The sequence below is a fragment of the Thamnophis elegans genome, chromosome 3 (assembly GCF_009769535.1).
Source record: "Thamnophis elegans isolate rThaEle1 chromosome 3, rThaEle1.pri, whole genome shotgun sequence".
In the NCBI taxonomy this organism is placed as follows: domain Eukaryota; kingdom Metazoa; phylum Chordata; class Lepidosauria; order Squamata; family Colubridae; genus Thamnophis; species Thamnophis elegans.
The window spans coordinates 131887207-131912881 of NC_045543.1; the positions used below are offsets into that span (position 1 = coordinate 131887207).

Consider the following 25675-nt stretch of genomic DNA (forward strand, 5'->3'; position numbering starts at 1 on the left):
AGAATTCATCTCCGTGACTGTTGCCCCTCTGGATAGGGTTCTGTACAAGTATTTACATTCTTGTGGGGAAAGATTCGTGCACGAAGTAAGGCTGAGGTCATTTTCAACTTGCGATTCCAAGACTGAATCAAGATAGTGGAATGGAATAGAAAAGAAATGAGTTCAGTGTGTGTGAGCATCTGGTGAGGGCAATAAGAAAGCTCCACTTCAAAAGCAGGCAAGTGTTGAAATCCAGAAGAAGTTAGGGGTTCTTCCAGAAGAGAGTGGCAAGGGAGCACATTGGCAAGTGGGAGAAGCAACCCATGTGATCTGGACTTCAAAATCAGGTTGCCATAGCAAGCTGGCCTCTTTAATAGAAACATTTAATATGCTATCTTAGATACACCATTAAAATGCTCCAACTTCCTATCTGAGAAAGAAGCGGTTTTCTCAATGTACAAAGTCTGACTTCTAGAAGTGAAAAGCCTTCTTTGGCTCATCAATAGACCACAGTTCTTGAATGGGGGTTGCTCCAAGAACGATCATGAGTCAAGATCACAATCATGAATCAAGATCCTGTGAAGTGTTCATACCACTTTATAATGCCTTGATAAGACCACACTTGGAATACGTGGAATCCAGTCTTGGTCGCCATGATGTAAAAAAGATGTTGAGACTCTAGAACAGTGGTTCTCAACCTTCCGAATGCTGCGACCCTTTAATACAGTACCTCATGTTGTGGTGACACCCAGCCATAAAATTGCTGTCTCGGTTCCTAAGAACATCGAAAATATGTGTTTTCTGATGGTCTTAGGCGACCCCTGTGAAAGGGTCGTTCGACCCCCAAAGGGGTCCCAACCCACAGGTTGAGAACCACTGCTCTAGAGAGAGTGCCGAGAAGAGCAACAAAAATGATTAGGGGACTGGACATTAAAACATATGAAGAACGGTTGCAAGAACTGGATATGTCTAGTTTAAGGAAAAGAAGGACTAGGGAAGACATGATAGCAATGTTCTGATATCTCAGGGATTGCCACAAAGAAGAGAGAGTCAAACTATTCTCCAAAGCACCTGAGGGTAGAACAAGAAGCAATGGATGGAAACTAATCAACGAGTGAAGCAACTTAGAACTAAGGAGAAATTTCCTCACAGTTAGAACAATTAATCAGTGAACAACCTGCCCCCAGAAGATGTGAATTCTCCAACACTGGAAGTTTTTAAGAAGAGATTGAATAACCATTTGTCTGAAGTGGTTTAGGGTTTCCTGCCTAAGCAGGGGGTTGGACTAGAACACCTCCAAGATCCCTTCCAACTCTCTTCTTCTAGTCTATTCTAAATACGAATCCTTCATCAAGCAGTTCAGGCCAGTGCAAGCAGGTATCTAACTTCAGATCCCAGTAATCCCTCCAGCCTATATCACCAATGTTAAAGAACTGTGGATGTGGTCTTTCAGAATATTTGCAGCTTGGGCTTTCAGTCCTGATGAGAGATTTGGGTAATACCATAGCTGTAGATCCTAACAAACTGCTTGTAAACACAGTGTGGGAATGAGGCAGCATCTGAATTGGATTTTGCCCTTCATTCTAAATCCTACTTTCTTTTTTTGGCATGCAGATCCATCAATACATTTAATCCTTCCGTGTGTCAGACTGGACATCAATCGTTTTGTCCCCTTTGCAAACAGTTAGATCACAGTTCTGACTGTGATCATAAAAGGCAAAGTTAGCTGAGGCCTCCCATGTAGCAGAGTTTTCGGGGTAGGGGAAGAGCTACACTATGCTAAGCGACATGGCAGAAATCAAATCTACTCTTCTGACTTTGGTCCTCAGCTGCAATTTGAATCTGAACATAGAAAATATAGGCTATCATTCGTCTTGGTTTTTTAATTATATTTACGTGGTACCTTCAAGTTATGCAAGAGAGTATACACATGGGGGCTATCTCACTTTATTCGGTAAAAGGAGGAAGGCTGGGAAACAGAAGGTGCTTCCTATCGCAGCCAGCCGTGCTATCCACTCTATCACTTTGAGGCTTCCAAACTTAGAGTTACGGACAAGGTAGTTGAGTCCTGCATTGAATTGAAGAACTTGCACAACTGCTTGATGAAGTCAGTCACTCAAATAGATGAAGTTGAATAGGCAAGTGGCTTCTAGCCTATGACCCTTCTTTTATTTCAGGTTGCTTGGCTACCAAATAATGCTGTTGACCTTAATAAGCCAATCACAGGAGAAAAAGTGCTTGCATCCAATGCTTACGTACCTGGCCCTCCTGGACAGCCAGGGGATCGGGGTCCTCCAGGTAAGGCAATAAATTAGTTCCTACATTTAAAAATATCATAAAAATAAAGTTGTATATATTGCATCTGTATCCCTCCTCAGACAAGAAACATGTATCAGGAGCAGACATTAATTTTTCTTAAGATATTGTTAAGGTCATTTAGTCAGGCTTGCTCCATCTAATGATTTCTTCATCTTATGAGCTGTCCAAGGTGCTGTAGACTTCACTTGTTTCTCCTAACTGAAAACCATCCACTCCCAAGTTTTGCTATTTTTGCATGATTAGTAAAACTCAAGATTGGGAATGGCAAAGAAATTAGAAACAGACTGGGAATTTTCCATGAAAACCTCAGCCTGGAAGCCTTTTCTACTTGCACTTTTATTGCAATGTATTTAAGTGACCCTTATATTATTATATGAATGGTTATATTTTTTTAATGGATAGCCCACCCCAAATCTGGTATTTTGGAACTGCAACTCCAATTCATATTAATGTTATGTGTCTTGTGGTATAATGTGCAATCTATTCTTTTGCTAATGAATTACATTATGGATTGCTGATTCTGTAACAGTCTCATTTTTATCCTTAGTGTTACAATAATATTTTATTTATTTAGTAAGCTGCCTGCCTCAAATGAAGTGACTTTGAACAGCATACAACAATCAATACTAAAAGCTGACTAACACATTAAAGTTACAAAAGTTCTTCTATTTTTTGTACTGTCCAAGCTGATCGTGTGTCATCAAATCATTTTCGTTTCCCAGCAGTCACATAGAGAGCTTTGCTCAAGGACAATCTAGGACAATTTGAACCTGGTTGCTTGTACCTGGAGTTAAGAATTCTGGGTTGATTTGTTGGATAATCCATTCATTTGTTTTCCTGGTTGTCAGAGTATACTCTGGAGTCTTCTCCTGTCCTCTTTTTTAAAGTCCAACTTTTGTTTCCATAGAGTGTCACAGGTTGCATCTTTGCAAATACAGACACATCACATCATTAGAATCATGTTCCAAAGCCTTCGTGGCTGCTTTACAAAACACTAGCCTGTGGTGGATTACAGGATTGCTTGTTCCTTTTTTGCTGATCTTAAAAGCCACTTCAATATCATCATTGTCAGCTGCAAGCAATAGCACTTAGACTTACATACCGCTTCACAGTGCTTTGCAGCCCCCTCTAAGCAGTTTGCAGAGTCAGCATATGTCCCCCACAACAATCTGGGTCCTCCATTTTACTGACTTTGGAAGGATGGAAGGCTGAGTCGACCTTGAGCCAGTGAAGGTCAAACTGCAGGCAGTCAGCAGAGGTAGCCTGCAGTACTGCACTCTAACCACTGCACCACCACATCTCTATCTGCACCACAAGGCTGGTTGCTCTATCTGTTGTCATTAGTTTGGTTGTCTTTATACTTAATTTTGACCTAACAATTGCAACAATTTACTACGGAAATTCTGGTCCCAATTGTGGTCATAAGTTGAGGACTAACTATACTTGCTTTGACTGGGCAATCGGGTGAATATACACTCCCAATATTTTTTCTCATTCTTCCCAGGAATAGCTGCACATCATGATGTGTGTGGTAGCACAGCAGGGCCTGAAGGAGATTGTGACAAGTACAGTCAGGGTGGAAATTAAATATGTAATATTTGCAATTATTGAGACATAAGGCTCTCTATCTGCATTCAGCCAACTTTGAATATTAAGCTCACAATATAATGGTGGGAACTACGTTAATTACTTACTTGTTTACTTATAGCTTTATTGATTGGCCTATAGGCCATATCAAAGCAAAAGGTTCAAACACATACCCCAATAAAACCCTATACAAATAATTTAAAATAAGGGTAGGGTAAATACAATAGTTGTATGATAAGATACAATATAATTTAATACATAAGTATGTTAAGTAGAATAAAATGACATTAAAATAATATTTCGGTATCACCCTTACAATCTATCCCAATCAGTCCCACATATGCAGATCTCAACCAAACCATTTTGTTTAAACACTGTGCTGTATTAAATGTTATTTTCAGGTTCTGACCACACATAAAGTACTGTATTTTTCAGAGTATAAGATGCACCTTCCCCCCCCCAAAAAAAGAGCATGGAAATGTTGCTGCATCTTATACACTGAATACAACCATTTTTTGCCTCCCGAAGCCCTGCCCCCACATCCCATTTTTGTGAAAACCGGGCCATTTTCTGAAAAAATTGAGGCTTTTTTGCCTTCCCTCAGTTCCCAGCAGCCCTCTGCAGGCTTCAGCAGGGTTGGGGCAAGGCAAAAACGCCCCAAATGCTGCTGGGGGCTGAGGGAAGGCAAAAACTTTTTTTTCTTACTTACATCTTTGAAATCTTGGTATGCCTTATACACCAGTGTGTCTTATAGTCCAAAAAATATGGTAATGGTAAATTGTTTTGGTGTGGGGATTCCAATGGGTCATTCGTTTGGTATACGGACTAAGGGACTGTCTCTCACCTGTGAGCCAGGTCTTCTCCTTCTGCCGCTCCGCAAATGCAGAGACGCTCATTGTAGGGTATAGAATGGAATCTCCCATATCCAACCATTGTGTCAAGCTGTTCAGATCACACATCATGTTAATTTTGAACATCGCAACTGTTAGGTAAGCTCCCCGTTGGGAGAGCGAGTACGTTCAGAGAAGCGGTGTGAGAGTGGTGTTGGAGAACACACAAACCAGCATACAGAGACACTGCAGTTTAAGTAGGCTTTTACTTTTGTGGAAATAGAGGTATCAGAGTCCATCAAACAGTCCAAGTCATACACGGATAATACACAGCCAGTCATCAATGTCTTTCAGTTAAGGGATAATCCAAATAGCAATAGCAGTAGACTTATATACCGCTTCATAGGGCTTTCAGCCCTCTCTAAGCGGTTTACAGAGAGTCAGCATATTGCCCCCAACAATCTGGGTCCTCATTTTACCCACCTCGGAAGGATGGAAGGCTGAGTCAACCCTGAGCCGGTGAGATTTGAACCGCTGAACTGCTGATCTAGCAGTAGCCTGCAGTGCTGCATTTAACCACTGCGCCACCTCGGCTCTTAGTCCAGTATCATATAATCAGTTAGTCCAGTATCATATAATCAGTTCAGTACTCAAAGTTTGCTAACAGTTGCAAAACTTACAATAGCTCACGGCACTTCCTAATAGCCAGCTTCCAAAACACTCAGATCAGATCAGCCCAGCATCTAACAAACAGAGAACTAACAGTCATTCTGGCTCCCTCTTATGGCCGATTGAGGAAAACAGCAACCAATCATATTTTACAGTATGATTTAAAAAAACAGGTATAGCATTGTTACATGATTTATATATTGCCAACCCAACTGTTAGATTATATTCCTAACAGAAACTATTGTCAGTGTCAAAGCCAAAAGCCCTCGGTTTGTGCGAGTGGGTTTTGATCTGGAAAGTGAGCCATTAACGTGGAATCAAGTTCATTTTCTACACTGGGAAGTAGAAACATATTTTATGGGACACCTCCCTGCCTTTTTCTTTAGCTTAAAGGAAGAATTTTCACAACCAGACAGGCCTTTCACTTCCACTTACAAATAGGTCCGTGGTGAGCATTCTCCACCTGATGTCTGACAGTGTCCTGGACAAGTAATTGCTTCTCCGAGTTATGCATTATTTGAATTTCTCTCCTTTTTAATATAAGGATTGCATCCCAGACTTCTAATTCATCAAGTTATATAAGAGTAATTGAAATACATCCTGATTTCCTTGGCACTAACAAAAAAAAGCTTCACTTGGCTTTTAAAGCACTTCTGGAATATTTTTAATTGCTGTTGACTCCCTTTTTTATTTAATTTGCTAGGGTTTTTGTTCCCCCTGAGGCTGATTTATTTGTAATTATTTAAAAAACCTTGTCAACAGCCCTAAAAATGACTTCCAATGCTCGACTTAGAACAATCATAAATATCCCCTTTTATGCAAAATTGTCCAACGAAGCTACCCGCAGCCTTAATTTTACTGCCATGTTTTCATTCCAGGGGTCGCCGGTCCAAAAGGGAGCCCTGGATTTCCTGGCTCCCCTGGTCCTCCTGGGGTGCCAGGCCCTAGAGGAGCCATGGGGCCGATGGGACCATCTCCAGACCTCTCTCACATTAAGCAGGGCAGAAGAGGGCCTGTGGTCAGTATGATGTCTCCATTCTTGAGTGTGTATAATCTCTTGATCATATTTGACGCCAAGTTTTTGAGGAATGCAAATTTATCTTCTAGGGTCCTCCAGGTGCACCAGGAAGAGATGGAGCAAAGGTTAGAAGTATCATTTCCTGTCCTCTTCTTCCTTTTTCTCCTTCCTTCTTCCTTGTGAGAGTCCTTCTCTTTTATATTATTCATATTCAGGTTTCTTAATTTTGGAAAGTGGAAAGGGAGAAAGCGTAAAAAAAAGGCAGGCTACTTTGATTCCACCTACTCCCACTTCCAATGCATTTCTGTTTCTTTGTTGGCTTTCCAATATTTATCCCAGTAACCAACTTAGAATTAACTCACATAGACATTAACCCACACAACTTACAGAAATGTTTCACTGAAATGGCAACTTGAGACATCAAAAAAGTATTTTGATGCGGTAATCACTGTTTATTAATCTATGATTTATCATAGATTGTATTCTGTTGTATATTTTTTGCTGACTTTCAGAAAAACCACTAAGAACTGGAATGTTGTATATTGCACAACCTACTGCCATTACTATATTTGTCCTGTATTGTTTTGCCTTGAGTCATTTCAGTTACGCAGTTCCAGAAAGGGAATAAATAAATGTGTAATATTCTTTTAAGTTTTGAAGGGAGCTTCTTGGTGTAGAGTGTAACTTGTTGATCTGAAAGATTTCAGAATAAAAGTTGTAGTTGGGCATGTTATACTGAGCAGGAAATAAAATTAAGGGTGTATAAGTAGTTTTTATTGCCTCAAATTACAACTTTGGTATGCTTAGCATACATCCCCTGCAATCAATAGGAAATTAAGTTAGGTCCCTTTAATTTCAGGGAGTATCCTTTGGATATGAATGATTGTGAATCTAACTAATTAATCTTTGCTCTCCTAATACATACTTAGAAAATGCTGCAAGCATTATCTTTGGTAGGTAATCAATTACCAATTTTGCTGTAAAAATACTTTCTTAATCTAGTTAAGATAAATTGAACTAAATGAGCTGCAATCTCATCATCTACATTTTACCATAAATTAGTCCCACTCAACTCTGTCTTCTAAAATGATCTGCCTAGGATCTTATAGCAGGAAGTTTTAAGTGTGTGACTAGCACTGTTTGGAGTTTTGATTTTAGATAAACAAGTTCTTGTTCAGTTTCAATTAAGGCCACTTAACCAAATTTATGTTCGTTACAGGGTGAGAGAGGTGCACCAGGAGAAAAGGGCCCACCTGTAAGTATCCCATCCAAATCTAACCTCAGTGCAAATATAATCTGTTCATCCATTAGACAAGAAGTATTGTATTTAAATACTGTGGTCTGTGGTAGGCGTGGCCAGGGTGGGTGTGGCCAGATCAATGTCACTCGTGTCAGGTTGCCTATGGTGACCTGAGCACTATGCCAGCAAAAACAGGGTCCCGAGCTCCGTTTTCGACTGGGACTGCTCCTGCAATCCTCTGCCAGCAAAAATGGATCTCAGGAGGGCCGCATACGACCCTCCCGAGCTCCATTTTAACTGGCAGAGGCCCTGCGGGCCGGACTTTCGTTGTTTCCAGGGTGGCCCCATGGGCCAGATCTAAGCACCCTGCAGTCCGGATCTGTCCCCCGGGCTTTGAATTTGACACCCCTGTTTTAAAGGAATATCCCTTTTATAAGGGAGCACAGGCAGCACTGTGTGTTTACACTGGACCCCCGCAGGACCTTTTGATCAACAAATCTGCTAAAGAAGAGGAGGGTTACAAAATCCTCCTCCACATATTCCATCAGAACTATAATTGGTCCTTAGCCACTTTAACCCTGAACATTAAGAGCCAATTTTGCCATCCGAACTCGCACTTTTAAATTTAAAATTTTTAATCAATTGCGCAACTATCTTATCCTCTTTCTTTTCTTTCATCTTTCTCTTCTCTCTTTGTATGGGATATGTATGAGATATGTATGAGATGAATGAATGCCCCACTTTTTATCATTATATTGTTGTAAATTTGTGTATTTTAATTCTTACGTGGGGATTGTCTGGGGGAGTGCATGGGTATGTATGATTCGGAGGACCTGCCGGGAGATGCGGGGGCCATGGGGGTGGTTGAGGGGTCCAGAGACACGGGAGAGGGTCGGGGTATTACGGTCATAGCAGGGAGGGGCAGATACGGCGGGGACTTTAGGGCAGGCCATTACCGGGGAAGGAGGGTTCGCTACATTACAGAGATCCCTCCTTCCGGCCCTATGAGTCCCACTCCGAGACCAGATGGCGCAAGTAGTCAGGACCCTGGTCTCAGGCTGTTGTTGCTAAATGCCAGGTCTGTTGTACATAAAGCTCCTCTCGTCCGGGACTTAATTTTAGACGAGAGGGCAGACCTGGCATGTATTACTGAGACCTGGCTGGGCCCAGAGGGAGGAGTCCCCCTTGTAGAGCTGTGCCCAGAAGGATTTCAGGTGCTGCACCAGCCGAGAGCCCAGGTAAGGGGTGGGGGTGTGGCCATTGTTATCCGGGAGTCGTTAGTTCCTCGTAGGGTCCCTGCTCCGGAGATTGTCGGGTGTGAGTCTCTGCTGATGAAGTTGGACCTCAAGGGTCAAGTGGGTCTGCTGTTAACGTACCTGCCTCCCAACAGCGTTGCAGCAGCCCTCCCCTCGCTCCTCGAGTCGGTAGCCGAGCTGGCAATTGAGTTCCCTAGGTTGATGGTCCTGGGGGACTTTAATTTGCCGTCGCTCGGTGAAAACTCTGATGGGGCGCAGGAGTTCATGGCTTCCATGACAGCCATGGGCTTGACCCAAGTAATTCGGGGCCCAACCCATTCAGCGGGGCACACGCTTGACCTCGTATTTCTCTCGGAGCAGTGGATTTGTGATCTTGGTCTGAGGGGGAACGACATCATACCCCTGTCGTGGTCAGACCACTGCCTACTGAGGCTCGACTTCCGGAGACCAAACCCCCACTGTAGGGAGGAGGAACCGACCAGGTGGTTCCGCCCCAGGCGACTTATGGAACCGTTAAGGTTCCAGACGGAGCTTGGGGTTATTCCTGACACTTTCGCCCACAGTCCGGTAGAGACTCTGGTTGCTGCGTGGCACTCAGCAGCATCGGAGGCCCTCGACCGGATTGCGCCACTACGGCCCCTCCGAGGCGGCGGATCCCGGAGACCTCCTTGGTTCACCGAGGAACTTCGGGAGATGAAGCGCCGGAGGAGATGCCTAGAGCACCGTTGGAGGTCCGATAAGTCCGAATCGAGCCGAGCAATGGTAACCACCTGCACCAAGGAATACACCAGGGCACTTAGGGCAGCGAAAAGATCTTACATAGCCACCTTGGTTGCGTCCGCTGAGTCCCGCCCAGCCGCCCTGTTTAGGATAACCCGCTCCCTACTGAATAAAAGGGAAGCGGGGGAACCCTTGCAGGGCAGAGCTGAGGATTATGCCCAATTCTTAGCGGACAAAATTGCTCGGTTTCGGTCGGACGTGGACTCCACCCCCGCAGTTCCAGCCGAGGCACAGGAGGATCAAGTAGAACATCTCTGGGTTGAGTTTCAGGACGTTGCCCCCGGGGATGTGGACAAGGCCATGAGGGCTGTAAGTACCTCCACCTGTGTACTGGATCCGTGTCCCTCATGGCTGGTTACTACCAGCAGTGAGGTGACATGAGGCTGGATCCAGGCGGTTGTTACCGCCTCTCTTCGGGAGGGGAACTTCCCCGCCGCACTGAAAGCGGCGGTGGTGAGACCCCTCCTGAAGAAACCATCTCTGGATCCAGCTGTTCTCAATAACTATCGCCCAGTATCCAACCTCCCCTTTCTGGGGAAGGTTGTTGAGAAGGTGGTGGCCTTCCAGCTCCAACGGTCCTTGGAGGAAGCAAACTATCTAGACCCCTTCCAGTCAGGCTTCAGACCCGGTTACAGCACTGAAACCGCTTTGGTCGCATTGACCGATGATCTCTGGAGAGCCAGAGATGGAGGACATTCCTCCATCCTGGTCCTCCTTGACCTCTCAGCGGCTTTCGATACCATCGACCATGGTATCCTTCTGCGACGACTGCGGGAGGTGGGAGTGGGAGGCACCGTCTTGCGGTGGTTCTCCTCCTACCTCTCGGACAGGTCGCAGTCGGTGTTAGTGGGGGGGCAGAGATCGTCCCCTAGGCCCCTAACTTATGGGGTGCCTCAGGGCTCGGTCTTATCCCCCCTACTATTCAACATCTACATGAAACCGCTGGGAGAGATCATCCGCAGGCACGGGATCAGATACCATCAATATGCGGACGATACTCAATTGTATTTGTCCGCCCCGTGCCAACTCAATGAAGCGGCAGACGTGATGAACCGAGGCCTTGAAGCCGTTATGGACTGGATGAGGGTTAACAAGCTTGTGCTCAACCCAGAAAAGACCGAGTGGCTGTTGTGCTTCCCTCCCAAAGATTCGATCAATATTCCATCACTCAGGCTGGGGGGTCAAATTTTATACCCCTCAGAGAGGGTTCGCAACTTGGGAGTCCTCCTGGATTCACAGCTATCGTTTGACCACCACTTGACGGCTGTGACCAGGGGGGCTTTCGCCCAGGTTCGCCTGGTGCGCCAGTTGCGACCCTACCTGAATCGGGAGGCTCTCACAACAGTCACCCGGGCCCTTGTGACCTCTAGGCTGGAATACTGCAATGTGCTCTACATGGGGCTGCCCTTGAAGAGCATCCGGCGACTTCAGCTAGTACAGAACGCGGCCGCGCGAGTGATTGTGGGTGCACCTCGGTTCACCCACATAACACCTATCCTCCGCGAGCTGCGCTGGCTACCTGTCGATCTCCGGATGCGCTTCAAGGTGCTACTAGTCACCCATAAAGCCCTACATGGTAGTGGATCTGGATACTTGAGAGACCGCCTTCTGCCAATTACCTCCCTGCGACCAATAAGATCACATAGATTAGGCCTCCTCCGTATCCCATCGGCCAGCCAGTGTCGGCTGGCAACTACAAGGAGGAGGGCCTTCTCAGTAGTAGCCCCGACCCTTTGGAACGAGCTCCCCGTGGAGATTCGTACCCTCTCCACCGTCCAGGCCTTCCGCACAGCCCTTAAGAACTGGCTAGCCCGTCAGGCCTGGGGACAAGGATAGTTGCCCCTCCCGAATGATGAATGTATGTTGCTGACTATTTTACTATATGTTTCTTTGTCAATGTTTGTTTTCCCCTCCCCTGATTTTGTGTGAGCCGCCCTGAGTCCCCTCAGGGAAAAGGGCGGCATACAAATATTAATAAAATCTAAATCTAAAAAAAATAACATTGTAATACAACAGATGTAAAAGGCTGTTTGTTCATTCATTCAATTTATATAGCTACCTATCTAATGTACATAACTCTGGGTGGCTCACAAAACATAGTAACAAAATACAGCTAACCATAAAACCATACTAAAACCATTTTTTAAAAAAAAACCATAAAAACTATATCTAAGGCATTTGCAATCGATGCACCCATCCATACATCACAAACAATACGGCAATTACAAAGGTGTCACATCACAGCTAGATCCCCAACATGATGGTAAAATGAAGTTTTTAGTATTTTCTAGAACACAAGTAAGATTCTGGGCCAATCTAATCTAATCTCCATGACGCCCCAAAGATGACATCACCTTGTGGTTACCTTACTAAATCTATTGAGTGGGGGGGGGGAAATACACTTGTTTGAGTAACTAGCAAGGTCGTACATTGGTTAGAGTGGTTAAACGGGGAAGACAAGGTTGTAGTCCACCCTCAGCTGCATAATCACACAGGATGGCATTGAGCAAATCTCTTTCTTGCATTTCAAGAGATTACAGGATTGTTCTTATGAAAAAATAGCAGGAGAAAGCTCCATGCTCCTGCACAAAAATAATATTTACAATCCTAGTGTATCCACGCCTATGCATTTCATGTTTTTAAAGTAATCTTTCCCTTACAACCTTTTGATCGCTGGAAAGCATGAAAGTCTTGATTCATTGTGTAGGTTCTCCATGCTTTTGGCTAGTTAGCACTAAGGTTGTTTTATATATATCAGGCTGTTGAGTAGACACAATTACTTCCAAGTGAAATACATTATGCCTTTATATCTTCTGTACAAGAAAATTGCTTTTGGTTGGATTTTGTAAAATATCTTCAATTTCGTTTCAGAATGCAATAGACTGTCATATACGTTAAACTGTGGATAGGTACTCCTCAGTTGTGGTTTCTTTGCAAGTGGGAAATTCCTTTAAAATAAAGAACATTTAGAGTTTGATTGTTTCCTGGATAAATGTCAAGAATTTTAAAAAGCAAATGGCTAGCAGGCTTCTATTAAAAAAAAAATATGAATGAGAATTCAGCATCTTTTGGGGTCACTGAATGGGACACAAGAATATTATTTCTTGTCTCTTACAGGTTAAAAAAGGCTATTACAAAGGGAAAAAATGTTAGACAGGATGGTTAGTCTTTTATTGCCTTAATTTCCTACTTTCCCATCTTGCAAGAACTTGCAAACTGCTGAATATGAATTAAATTGCTCTTTGTTAAAGAAACTTTGCATTAACACACTTAGAATTAGAATTAGAATGACAGAGTTGGAAGGGACCTTGGAGGTCTTCTAGTCCAGCCCCCTGCTCAGGCAGAACAGAATGGTTGATTTGCATTGGCAATTTTCAGCATATGCAATTAGTAGTAAGATTTACGGATTGAAACATGCATATATGGGGCCTACAGTGACCATGTTTTGCAGCCAATATATTGACATTTATGATAATTGATAGCATCGGAGCACTTCTTGAATGTTGTATAGATTGATCTAAATGTGAAGAATTATTATTACTATTATTATTATTATTATTATTATTATTATTATTATTGAAGTTAGTCAGTTGTAAAATTAAGTGTGTATGTTGATTTCAATGATGCTCAGAGGTACTAAGCGAAAGTTCAACTACAAATATCTAATAAAAGATTTGTGTTTTGGGAAAAGCAGAGCAGAGGCTATTGTGTGCCATCCAGAGTTGCTTTTGTTAACATGGGAGGCTATATAAATTTGAGTAATAAATAAAAGCAACTGGGCTAAATTGACTTAGTTAAGATGAGTGTTTGGGAAATTGCTTTTTACTCCATGTGAGAAAAATATCCCTGATATTTTTTGTTATACGTAAGAAAAACTAAACAAGGAGATTATAGGCAACAAAAAGTTTTATTCATCGATAAGAAGGTTTTATCGATAACTACCATGCCCATGATAGGATTCTCTGGAGGAGAATACTTAAAGAGCAGACAGGTGAGACTTAAATACACAAATTGAGGTCTCATGAGCATTATCGAAGTGTGCCCTAGTACAATTATATAAATGCATTAGCGTGATCAATAACAATACTTGGCAATATTGGCCATAGTTGGCTTTAATTAAGCAAACACCCACAGAAATAAAATTCCCTGAAATATTTCTGGGAACTTCAGGTGAATTCCTTTTACATGCATGTCAGGACATATGACATTCTGCAATTTCCCCACAAAAATCTTCATTTCCTTCTTTCTCAGGGTTAACAATAGCTAGATAATTACTGAATTATCCGTTTTCAAAATGGAATCTATCTTTATTTCTTTACCCAAATAACTCGGAGTTTATCCCTATTCTTACACTCCAGCAGAGTTAAGGCAAAATAAGATGCTCTCGAAAAATTGGTTTGTTTCTTCTACTAGCCGTGATAGTCAAATGCCTAGTGTATGGCTGGGGATAATGGGAGTGGAAGCCAACCTATCTAAAATTATCCAGTTCAATGGATGTGGTCCCCATTTCACTGAAAGACAAGTAATGTCACTCTCTCCTTTGGGATTTTTTTAGGGTCCACCAGGCTCCTTTGACTTCTTGTTGTTGATGATGGCAGATATCAGGAATGACATTGCTGAGCTTCAAGAGAGGATCTTTGGACACAGGACTCATTCATCAGCAGAGGAGTTCCCACTACCTCAGGAATTTGCTAACTACCAGGATGTGGACGTTGGATCTGGAGAAGACTATAAACAGAGGACTATACCAGAAGACTCCAGGACATCTGAAGAAGGCAATCATTGAAAAGAAAAAAAGGACCTCTGCTTTGGAAAGAGTGAGAAGGGGTTGGGTTTGTGATCCACAGGTCACTTAAGCCAGCTTATTTGCACACACCTCAGCTTAACAGTAGAAAACAAATCAGTGGATTGTAAGACTCTGTGTCAGGAGAGTTACGACATCCCTTTCCCTAAATGTTATAGCCCAGACAAACCATTAGGCAAGGTAGGTTATTCATGATGCTATATCAAAGTCTTGTCTTGCAGTTTCTTCCTGTATCAAGGAGATTTCTGGCTTTTTTTTTGCCTCTCAGGATGCTTGGGAATTTTATTTGGAACTTCTTGGGGTACTTTTGAGCTTACTTATATTACCTACCCACACTTCCCAATCTGAAGAAGCCCTACGAGAGGATTAACATACGGTGGTACCTTGGTACTCAGCGTTAATTCGTTCTGGGAGGTGTGACAGGTACTAAAAAGGATGAGTCCCAAACAAACCATATGACCTACCACGTGATCCTTTGTTTTGGGAGGAACTTTCTGACTCTCCGTTTTCCTATGTCAGTGACCTTCCCATCATGGCCGACTTTCTGTCCATCCTCTATGGCTGTTCCCCTTCTTTTTGCAATGACCGTCCCACCATGGCTGACTTCCTGTCTGTTTCTCACAGCCACCCCTCTCTTCCTATAGCATGCATCAAATACTAAACAAAAGCCGAGTACTGGGACATTTTCACATCAAAATGCATTGAAAATCAAATTTGACAAGTTTTGAAGCAGTCAAGTACCCAGGTACCACTATAGTGCCTTTCTTCTGGATTTAATGAAAGCGTAGGAAGCATGAACTGGAGAGCTGATTGTACAATGGAACATCCATGAGAAGGACAGGACAAAGTCATCTTCATTCAGAACTTTCTTACGATGGCCAATCAGTTGCCTCTCAGGAGCCCACAAAGAAGAGACAGAAAAATGACTTTTCTACCAATCTTCCCCTGACGACCTATTGGCCTCAATTGGGTAACGTTGCATCTTCATCATGAATAATTCAATTTCAATTTCAATTTATTAGCATTTGTATGTCGCCCACTCCCATTGGGACTCTATTCCCCCATTGGGAATAGCTTTGATGGTTTTCTCTAGAAAAAAAATAATCTTCCTTTTAAGTGGAAACCACTAAAGCTGCTCTGCTTTTAAAAAAAAAAGCTTTTGTGTTGGTGTTTCCTTTAGTGTGCAAGAATTGGTTAGTTGGAGCACTCAATCATCCGATCCCTCATTGATGCTTGAGGCACTAGAGCTAGTCCTCAATTTATGACTATAATGGAGCCTGCCCATTATAGTCGTAAGTCATGAGAGCCGTAAAGCAGATCACCCATTAACCGATCAGATTCTGAGTTCTTTTTTTCAAAGAAAATGTTGTAAGTCATGTGACCATAGGACACATCAGACAGCTGTAAAAGTGGGCTGGTTGCCAAACGCCAAAAATTCGGTCATGTGACCACGGGATGTCATCTGTCACAACCAGGATTGCCTCCATCATGCAATAGATTAACAACAGCACATTAAGGACAATCTAACACAGGGGCTATGCTGACTGGAGAATTCTGGGAGTTGAAGTCCACCAGTCTTAAAGTGGCCAAGTTTGAAGACCTCTGATCTAAACATCTGTAACAGCAAATGTTCTGAAAGCAGCAAGGTTGCTCCAGATGCATCAGTGTAGCTCTCCAGGCAAAGAAACCTGGATGTTGGCTACAGTACTGTGGCTGAAACGGTTTGTAGATTGCACTGTTAAAAAGTTGTACTCTATTTTAAACATGCACTGAGAATGTATAAAGTTATATAAATTTTTTATTGTCCGACACTTTTTCTTCTGCTTGAATTGGACTCTTCCGTCTTCACCAGAGAGATTACCTTAGCCGTATGCACCTGAACCTAGAACTAGATGCAAAATAAGATGTAAACATTTACCTGCAAAATATCCTCATTGTGGATAGTCAGTGTGTGTAAGCTATAAGGTTTGGAAGTAGCATTTCCAAACCTCGTAACTTACCATTTAGTCTTTCTGTAATTAATTCAGCATTTCGTCTTGTAATAGTGCAGCAAGGTGGGTCCCCCCCAGTTGCCTCTTGTATCTTAAGCATTGTGTCACCTGCTAGTGGCACCTGATAAGGGAACGTCTTTAACCGGAGCTCCACTATCCACCTTTGCTTCTGTTTGGCAGGTCTATTATCAGGAAGAGTTCAACAGGACAATAATGAACCAGTTATTAGAAGCCTGGAATTTTATAGGAAAATTGATGGGAACATGATATGTGCTGAAACTGGAGCGCAGAATCCAGAAGAGAGCAGCTGGCTGGTGCATATGCACACGGCAGCCAGCTGTACCTCTGGGTCCCGTCATGCATATGCACAGCAAACAGCTAGTCCGGCATTCATGCATACCGACTAGATGCTCTTCCAGGTTCCGGCATGTGCATATGCGCCAGCCAGCTGGCCTTCATGCAAAGACCAACTGGCTGGTGCACATGTGGGTGTTGAAACCCAAAAGACAGCAGCTGGCCACCATGCGCTTGCATGCAACATGCAAGGCCAGCTGTCCGGCGCATATGGGCATGACAAAACTGAGAAGAGAGCTGGCAACAGCGTGCATGCCCACATTCGCCATCATGGCCATAGAGCAGTGTTTCTCAACCTTGGCAACTTGAAGATGTCCGGACTTCAACTCCCAGAATTCCCCAGCCAGCATTTGCTGGCTGGGGAATTCTGGGAGTTGAAGTCCGGACATCTTCAAGTTGCCAAGGTTGAGAAACACTGCCATAGAGGTTAAACATATGCTCTGTTTAAATCATACCATTGCTACTTTATTAATGCCAATTTAATCAACTATTTTGTAACACTATAACGAGACAATCACAGGTATATTTTTGCTCTCTCCTTTTAAGCCGTAACTTAACATTTCTGCAATAAAGACAGTGGCTGGGTAGAAAAATGCTTTTTAAAACCACTGTCCCAAGGATGCTATGCAATGCTAAGGCCAAATTCCATTGGAAATAATGGGAAATAATTTTGCTTCCCAAAAACATTTCTGCCAATGGAGAAGCTCTGTGTATTTACAGAAAGCTCTGTGGTTTAGATGCATTGTTGGAAGGATCTTAATTAATACAACAGTACAAATTGATAAGGCGTGGAGTTTAGGAAGTCCGGACAAACTTTTTCAGCTCATTGGCATACGTACCCTAAAATTAGACACCACTCCTTTCTTTCAGCCGACCACATTTTAAAAGCCAAAAAGGATACTCATATGGTTTGGCACTTTGATTGGAATGACACAAGGAGTGCTTGGAAAACTCAGTTCCTCTGTTACAATCTTTTCCTTTTGTAGGATTGCTCTGCAAATACAATTATTACTATTCAAAGCTGATAATTGCATGGAAAGGTTTACCCCCAAGAATGGCTGACGTCTAAACCTTTCGCCCAGATTCCTCTGAGTTCCCAGGCACCCCCTGTCCAATTCGGGTAAAGACAGGTCGTCCGCGACTTACGGCTACGACGGGAACCAGAATTTTCCATTGCTAAGCAAGGTGGTTGCTAAATGAGTCGCACCTGATTTTATGACCTTTTTGGAGTTGGATTGTTGGAAGCTGAGTTGGGAAGGTCACAAATGGGAATCGCTAAGATCCTGGGATGCAGCACCCATTATAAATACATGCCGGTTGCCAAGTGCCTGAATTTTGATCACATTACCATGGGGATGGCTGTAAGTGCGAGGACTGGTTGTAAGTCATTTTTTTTTCAATGCTGCTATAACTTTGAACAGTCATTAAGCAAAATACCCTGTTTTCCTGAAAATAAGACCTCCCTGGATAATAAGCCCAATCAGGCTTTTGAGCGCAAGCACTAAAATAAGCCCTCCCCACAAAATAAGCCCTCCCCAAAAATATTTAAACACATGCACAGCTGGTCCCCGCCATTTCCTCTGGTTGCTTTCCGCGCAAACAACATGAGATGAGATAAGGCCAGAAGGGGGAAAGGGAGGGGGAACATGCCCCATGCAGCCCATACGCCCTTACCTAACGGCCGCTCCTGCAACCCTAGCCACCACGCCCCTTCTGTCACGTTAATGGCCGCCACAAAGAACAGGGAGGCAGTGGCGGGACATCTGGTTGCAGTGGTGGGGCCGGCATGCTGCAGAGTCCCGGGAAGCGTGGCCGGAAGTGCATGCATGGCCTCAGGGGTGAACAGCTGATGAGCAGCAATGCAACACAGCAGCAACCGACTCCTGCACCTCAATAATAATAAGACTTCCCCAAAAATAAGGCCAAGGGCTTATTTTGGGGAGGTCAAAAGAAAATAAGACCCTGTCTTATTTTGAGGGAAACACGGTAGTTGCAAGTTAAGGACTACTTTTAGGATCACAGCCTCAAGTTTTACACATAGTCGTTTCCCACAAGAAAATAAAGTCTAGTATTTCTCCAAGTACAAACAAGTTTTTTTGCTTGGTATTTTGTTATTTGGCACAGAATATAAATATGGGTAATTAGAAGCAGACACTTGAATATAACTTTACCGATTAATCAACTAGCCATTTCAAAGCAATGGGCCTCTGCCACAAGTTTAAGTATTAGTAGTGAAAGAAGAAGAAAACGACAAAGTAATGGTTTCCCTTTGAGTAATCTCCTCAGATTTTAAGGCAATCTCTGCCTGTAATCTGGTGAATTAATTCTCCCACACAATCCCCATGTAAATGAATGAATGATTCTAGGGCAAAACAAACTAATGGACCATAAATTTCTAGGATTATATGCTATCATTTTTGAGATGCTTTATAGCAAACCAAAGGAACCAAGTATTGTGTCTTTGTGCACATGTAGAAACATATGTAATACATTATTATTTATACTAATTATATGAAGTACTAAAAATGTATAAAACTGTAATTGTGCAGTATATTTGCAAATAAAGAGGAATATTTTTTTAATGGTGGTGTTGACTCTTGTTATCTTTTTTCCCCCCTGGCTTCTTTTTTACAATGCCTTTAAAGAGAACTGATAGTGAAGAAAATAGAATATCATTACTGTTCGAAATGCTCCATTTTCAGCACTTCCCACAAGCGCTTTAGGCGTGCGAGCATGCACAAAGGGCAATCTCACCAAACCGGTTGTTAAACCGGCAGCATCCCACCACTGTCTAGTTGCCACAATACAAAAAGGATGTTGAGGAACTGGCAAGCTCAAAGAAAAGTGACATGGATGATAAGAAGCTTGGAGGCTAAATCCTATGAAAGTGGCTAAAGGAACCTGATGTCAGCGTTCCATATATCATCCAGAATTAAATCAGAGTCCAAGGCACAGCTTTCATCAAAGTTCCAATTTAATAAGAGAGACATGTTGGTACGATCTGTGGAAAACCCGGATCTGAAAGCTTCCTGGGTTTTCCACCCAGTTGAAAGTTCAAGATCTTGCCCCCACACCCACAAGTCTATCACAAGGTCCAATCTTCCTCTGCCACGCTGGCATTTCCACCCATCTAGTTCCGGTCAGGTGCAGAGGTGCGGAGACAAAAGATGACCTTGGGCTTCTAGAAAGGAATGTTCTATTTTGACAACAACACATTCTACAATTCTACTCCTTACTATTCCCCCTCCCAATTACCCCACAAATGAAACAGCATAGTAAAGAAAGAGAGAGAGAGTGGCAGGCCAAAGATGCTAAAAGGAATATGATTGCAGGCCTGACACCTGGTATGTTTAGCCTCAAAAGGAGAAGGCTGGGGGGAGGCATGAAAACAGTCTTCCAATACAAGATTTATTTTCCATAGCACTCAAGGATATCATAAGAACCAATAGGGGGAAGCTTAACAAAAATTGAAACTTGAAATAAAGGGAAACGTCCTGATGGAGCTATTAAGCGGTAAAATTGCCTGTCTCTTAAAATGTGTGTATTCTGTCACAGGAGATTTTCAGTATGAGATTAGACAGTTCTTTGTCCGGGATGATTCTGGTTCCAGGCAGGAGGTTGAATCAGAAAATCTCCAAAATCTCTTCCACTTTATGATTCTATGAAATTCAGTCCAACTGCATCTCATGGAAACCAACTAATTTCCCGTTGGGGAACATGCACTACATGATTTTAAAAATGCGTCCAAGAAAAATGGCCGTTGTTCAGATGTATTGTAACTTTAGGACTGGGAATGTACTCCGCCTGTATGTTGTTCCCCTCTCTCTCTGGTGGTAAATCTGATGAGAAGAGTTAAATGATGGGTATGATTTCCCATCTAGAAGCTGTGCAAATCAGAATTCCCCGTGTGGCTCCACATTCACTGTGCTGCTGGAGCCAATATCCAACTATTAAATCCTTGTCATTTCTTGATTGGAGGAATTCAAAACAAATTCTAGCACAGTTTTGCTTGGATTCCACGCATGGGGGAAGAATACATTCAATCGTGCCCCAGCATATAACTTTTATATACTGTTGTTGCTCTCTAGCGCCATCTAGTGGCCGGAGGGATAAATATGCTCCAAAATATGATCTTTATATACTGTTGTTGCTCTCTAGCCCCATCTAGTAGCCGGGGGAGGGGGACGACAAATATGCTCCAAAATACAATCTTTATATACTGTTGTTGCTCTCTAGCCCCATCTATTGGCGGGAGGGACAAATATGCTCCAAAATGCAATCTTTATATACTTTGTTGAGCTCTAGCCCCATCTAGTGGCTGGAGAGACAAAATACCAAGTGTATTGTTTGAAGCGGACCCAACCCATTTTACTCACCAGCCTCCACTCTCAAATCAAGGGCATACCACGCTGTGGTACGCTGGGAAGACAGACTCCATTTCCTTTGGCATTTGGAGAAGACAAAGCATAAGAAGAATCCATCTTAATCCGTGGCACATGGTCACCAAGGACAAGCCCACATCCCCCACACACAGCATCCCTGGTGAGATTTCAATTGCTTGTGTTTATTCATTGTTATGTTCAGCAGTAACTTAATACTTTCTACCTTGTATTTGGTTGTCATTGTATGTATCCCTATTTTCCCCAGTTTCACCACATCCTGTTCTTTCAATAGAGCACACAGTCTATTTTGTTGGAGGTTAAGTGGGTCTAGCTGCATGTCAAGCTGCACACAGACTAACGTGCAGTGGGGACAGAACACATTCCATCACGTTGAGTTAAAGGCATTCTAGGTGGCTGTTCTTGGCTACTTGAATATTTCGTTATTTGTTGTAAATTGGTCTGATTCACTGGACCTGCATTGCATCTTGTTTTCTTGACAGTTGTGATTGTTTTCTGGCAATGGTACACTGCCAACCTTGAACTTAAAAGAGAAGAAGGTGCCCTGATTCAAATAAAAATTTCTGCTTATTTCAGACAAATTCTGTCTTGCAGACACTTAAGCCAAGAATAAACCGAGTGGCCTCAAGCAAATGATTTCTCAATAGAGCCTTTTAAGTATCTGTTGTTATTATATTTATGTGACATTAGCCTTAAAAACAACTGCAATGTTACAAGTAGAAGGCATCCCAAACTCTTTAGATGTGTTTGATTAAGGCCCTGTTCTAATGCCATTTGCAGGGGGGGGGGGGGAATGGCATTTTTTAATCCTTAAGGACTTTGTCGTGTTTATGCACCAGTGAAGCACTTAGCAAATGTTCTAAAGAAATTCCATTTTGTCACATGCTGAAAGGATTAAAACAAGCAAACATGTTTTTCAGACTAAACCCTCCCTGGGTTTTTGCCTCATCCTATAATCCATTGAAATTATCCCCAGGAAAGTGTGTGCAGTGTCTGTTCTAAAAACATCAGCCGTGCCAATTTGCTGATGACATACCCAGATTAATAGTAGAGGTCAAGGATGACTAACCTTTTTGGCACCGAGTGCCCAAACTGGATTGAGTGTGCATGCACATCAGTGGTGGGTTCCGGATCCCGTTGCAACTAGTATGGTGCAACGGGGCTGTGCATCCACCACATGAACACAAGCAGTGCGCGCATGCGTACTTACCACTCATGAAGTTCCGTGATGCCTCTGAAATGCTCCAGCTGCTTGGAGGAGCGCGCACAGGGACCGTACAGTCCTTGTGTGTGTGCAGAAGCCCCGAACAGCTCAAGTAGCCGAGGTGGCGCAGTGGTTAAATGCAGCACTGCAGGCTACTTCAGCTGACTGCAGTTCAGCAGTTTGGCTGTTCAAATCCCACCAGGCTCAAGGTTGACTCAGCCTTCCATCCTTCCGAGGTGGGTAAAATGAGGACCCAGATTGTTGTTGGGGGCAATATGCTGACTCTGTAAACCGCTTAGAGAGGGCTGAAAGCCCTATGAAGCGGTATATAAGCCTAACTATTGCTAACTATTGCTATTAAGTACAGGTAAGGAGGGTGGGTGGGTGGGCGCTCCGGAGCATCGTACCCAAATCGTACCTGGTGCTCCCAACAGGCACCAGTATGCCCATACCGAGGCGTACCGGTTGTATCCCACCACTGATGCACATTGATATGTGCACACCGGAGCAAGATCAGATGGCCGGTAACATTTGTGTTTTCATTTAGAATGAGACAATGCTGTGCCACAGAACCAGAGGTGGTATTCAGTCGGTTCGAACAGGTTTGCCCGAACCGGTAGTGGAAATCACAGGTGGGCCTTCACACCCACCCCGGCTGTATGCCGCCCTATTTAGGCATGTTTTCAAGCCAAAGCGCATGCATGGAAGGCTGAACAGCGCACACTCACATTTGCAAACCAATAGGGAAAGTAAGTGAATGATGCCCCTGCACAGAACACAATCTGCATCTGCCTTCCAGGTTCCCCTTGCAGAACCACATGTGATGATGGTTTTCCTTTTGAAAGCAGCACTGATGTTGCAGCCGCTGGATCAGATCTAGGCTGTTTAAGAAGCAAATAGTTGGGAAGCATTTCAGAAAGAAAATAGCTGCTTCTTCAAGCTCTCCAAGTTATGTGTAAACTCTTTGCAGATTTCTGTCACCTCTCGTTAACTTTTAGACCCTTCGAGACTTCGTCTTTCGGTCCAGAGATTGCAGCCAAAGGTTTGACTTTAGGAGATGCTAAGAGTGTCTTCCAATATCGTACATGCCCTAAGACAAAAATGTTATCATCATAGGTCAGCTCCCGGCCTCTCTCTCTTCCAGATTAAATTCTTCTCAACCAGGTGCTTTCTTTATTAATGCACTAGGGCCCACCTTGTAGTAATGGTTCTCGGGGTCTAGAAATATGTTGCGTTTTATTTATTTATTGAGCTGCTTATCACTTACCATTTGGCAAAGGTTCTCTGCCTAAGATAGAAATAAAAACAAACAAAAATAAGGGTAAGACAAGAAGCAATGGGTGGAAACTAATCAAGGAGAGAAGCAACTTAGAACTGAGGAGAAATTTCCTGACAGAACAATTAATCACTGGAACAACTTGCCTCCAGAAGCTGTGAATGCCCCAATACTGGAAGTCTTTAAGAAGATGTTGGATGAACATTTGATTGAAATGGTGTAGTGTTTCCTGCCTAAGCAGGGGGTTGGACTAGAAGACCTCCAAGGTCCCCTCTAACTCTGCTATTCTATTCTATAAGAGTACAACAGCAAAATAACTGGTCTGGTAATCCAACAGAAACAGAAGTTGAAAAGAAGATATTTAACCCACATTTAAGTGACCATCTAGGCCAGTGACAGCGAACCTTTTTCTTACGGCATGCCAGAATTGTACGCATGTACGGCTCCGGAGGCTTTCCTGAAGCCCGATGAGAGCAGAAACGGCCTCCCCTACCCCCCCCCCACCACCACCACCAGAGGCCCTCCGGAAGCCAGAAACTAATCGTTTCTGAACTTCTGGCCCTTTGGGGCTGTTTTTTTGCCCTCCAGCCTCTGGAGGCTTTCCTGAAACCTGGGGCAGGCAAAAACGGCCTCCCCTGGCCCTCCAGAAGGGTGAAAAATCAGCTGGCTGGCACGTGCATGCGCGCTAGAGCTGATGACTGGCATGCCACCAAATATGCCTCTGCATGCCACCTGTGGCATGTGTGCTATAGGTTCGCCATCACGGATCTAGGCCTTCTCTTGCTATAGAAATTAAGCCATTGTTTTTGTCCCATGGGTCTTTGGAGAGAAGATGTTGTAAAAACCATGAGTCCATAGTGAAGGAGGCCATCTCTTGCATTGTTACATGTTCTTTCAATGCGATGAACAGAAAAAAGATCCCTCTGCAGTTGTACAGGACACACTCAAGCAGTTATGTGCTAAGGGAGGCCCTCTGTCAAATTCCTTCTAGTTGGGGCTTTCAAAGCCATCACATGCACATTGGACATGGCCTGGGAATCTTTTAGCAGCCAGTGCAATAGCAATAGCAATTAGACTTATATACCGCTTCATAGGGCTTTCAGCCCTCTCTAAGCGGTTTACAGAGTCAGCATATTGCCCCCAACAACAATCCGGGACCTCATTTTACCCACCTCGGAAGGATGGAAGGCTGAGTCAACCTTGAGCCGGTGAGATTTGAACGGCTGAACTGCAGAACTGCAGTCAGCTGAAGTAGCCTGCAGTGCTGCACTCTAACCACTGTGCCACCTCGGCTCTTGCAGTGCAGTGCAGTTCCTTTCAATTGGTGCTCTGGGATTTCTAAATAATATTGTCAGTTTTTCTTCTGGACTAGCAGCTGCTGTGACATCTTCATGACCCAAGAACACAATGCAGTTATAAGAGAGGAAGGTGGAAGTGCTGGGAGTAGTTAAGGGGTTGGATCTTCTCTGTGAGTGAGATGAGCAGTCTCTCAAACAATATAAATTTTAAAGATACAAGATGGTTATAGTCATAAGTGGAAAGAGAGAGATACTAGGAAAGAGATCGGTACTAGGAAGGAAGAGAAGAAGAATAGTAATACAGTCTTAGTAGATAATTTGACAGAGTTGTGGGGTTTAGTTGTTTAGCAGAGTGGTGGCATTCGGGGGGAAACTGTCCTTGTGTCTAGTTATTCTGGTGCCCTATAGCGTCGTTTTGAGGGTAGAAGTTGAAGCAATTTATGTCCAGGATGCGAGGAGTCTGTAAATATTTTCACAGCCCTCTTTTTGACTCGTGCAGTGTACAGGTCCTCAATGGAAGGCAGGTTGGTAGCCATTGTTTTTTCTGCAGTTCTGATAGCTCTAAGGAACCGAGGTGGCGCAGTGGTTAAATGCAGCACTGCAGGCTACTTCAGCTGACTGCAGTTCTGCAGTTCGGCTGTTCAAATCTCACCGGCTCAGGGTTGACTCA

At 43.5% G+C, this 25675-nt stretch overlaps 1 protein-coding gene across 1 annotated transcript in view; it reads left to right on the top strand.

Annotated features, from left to right (window-relative positions):
- LOC116506253 (collagen and calcium-binding EGF domain-containing protein 1-like) overlaps positions 1-16371 on the top strand; it is a gene marked incomplete at its 5' end in the record, with an annotated part of 37018 nt that extends 20647 nt beyond the window's left edge. The window contains 5 exons of the mRNA XM_032213900.1: positions 2157-2277; positions 6263-6402; positions 6492-6527; positions 7622-7657; positions 14234-16371. Of these exons, the coding sequence (XP_032069791.1) occupies positions 2157-2277; positions 6263-6402; positions 6492-6527; positions 7622-7657; positions 14234-14464 (564 nt within the window). The remainder of the gene's footprint in view (positions 1-2156; positions 2278-6262; positions 6403-6491; positions 6528-7621; positions 7658-14233) is intronic.
- Positions 16372-25675: the final 9304 nt, after the last annotated feature.